The following is a 1,304-nucleotide window of genomic DNA, read 5'->3' as shown; positions in this document are numbered from 1 at the left end:
CCGTACCGAGGTAGGCTTAGCCTAGTAGGAAGGAAGAACACTGCCTTGGATAACGTGATGGTAGAAAGACTCACCCCAAAGCGCCCGCGTGGATTACAATACAGCAGCTCCTAAGGACAGGATATATCTCTTTATAAATGCCGATATGAGGCCCACCCGTCTGGCCTCTTCCCAGTCGTCGGACTTATCACAAGAACCTTCATAGAGGTCAGCGCAAACGAAAGTGTCCTTCCCCTCAATGGTTGGCATATCATCTATGTGTACTCTCCTCCATTTACGGCAGCTGGTGCACTGACATACCACACTCAAGCCACTTCACCACGCTCACACTCCTCATCAGCTCTTCCGAGCCCAGTATTACCCTGAACCACCCCGCCTCACTGTTGTTCTTGGTCGTAGCGACAGAAGGTCGATGATCCTCCCCAGAAGTCTTCACTAAACCCTCCCTAGTGCTGGACTTACGCTTACGCTTCTTGACCTCAGAGACACCTCCCCCTCCAACGAGAGCATCATTATCCTGCCTAGGAACTACTGGAACCTCAACAGTTGGAATTTCAGTTTTCTGGTTTCCATTCTTCATAGAGGATGAAGACAAGCGCACCCTCGGCTTGGTTGTTGCTGCTGCTGCTGCACTCTTCCCCACAAGCTTCGCTCCGCTGACGTTTGTCTTTGGCTTAGTCTCTTTGATGGTGTAGTCAACTCTCTGGGCGGCTCCAGGAGGGACTCCATCGGCACCCGCGAAGGGACTATACTGTGGCCTCCACTCATCTGCTTGCATGCACCGAGTATTCTCCAACATACCGCAATCGAACCTCCGCAGTTTCTGCGAGACCGCCAAGGCGATTCGATCAACCAAACGCATCTTCCCGCAAGAGTCGCATTGTATAAAGCCTCCAGCGGTCGAGGCTTCGGCTTGTGGGACCACAGTTGGATCGGCTCCCTTCATGGTTCCAATGACTGTGTTACGAATTGACAGAGGGATGTCCTGAAGGTTTCGCAGAGTCGGCTTCGAGATGGTCACGAGTGAGCCGTCTTTGGCAGGCAAGACAACTACATTGGCCATGCGGAGACAATGTGAGGCCACCTCGTTGGTGACTTGGTCGATACCGGGAAATCTGCAAAAAGCTGGTAACGATAAGACTCTCAGAGGTGTGGAATCTCACGCTATGAAGATAGTGTGGCAAATGACTTGCGGCGGATCAGCTCGTCGCGAGTCAGCAGCAGCGGTCTCATCGAACACCCTACGCAGGGCCTCCACCTAAGCGCGGCAGTGCTGCAGCATTATGGGTTGATATCACTCTCAT

The 1,304-nt window shown here is 52.8% G+C and overlaps 1 protein-coding gene across 1 annotated transcript; it reads right to left on the bottom strand.

Moving 5' to 3' along the window:
* Positions 1–156: 156 nt before the first annotated feature.
* Positions 157–1,063, bottom strand: Pmar_PMAR018410 (hypothetical protein; the record flags this gene model as incomplete). The annotated part of the gene is made up of 2 exons (XM_002771097.1): positions 157–291; positions 362–1,063. Coding segments are annotated over 2 exons (837 nt in total), but the record flags the coding sequence as incomplete, so codon positions are not given.
* Positions 1,064–1,304: the final 241 nt, after the last annotated feature.

This window comes from Perkinsus marinus (assembly GCF_000006405.1).
Source record: "Perkinsus marinus ATCC 50983 genomic scaffold scf_1104296963842, whole genome shotgun sequence".
NCBI lineage: Eukaryota > Perkinsozoa > Perkinsida > Perkinsidae > Perkinsus > Perkinsus marinus.
Note: the sequence above shows the minus strand (reverse complement) of the source record. Positions and strands in the feature narration are given on the sequence as shown.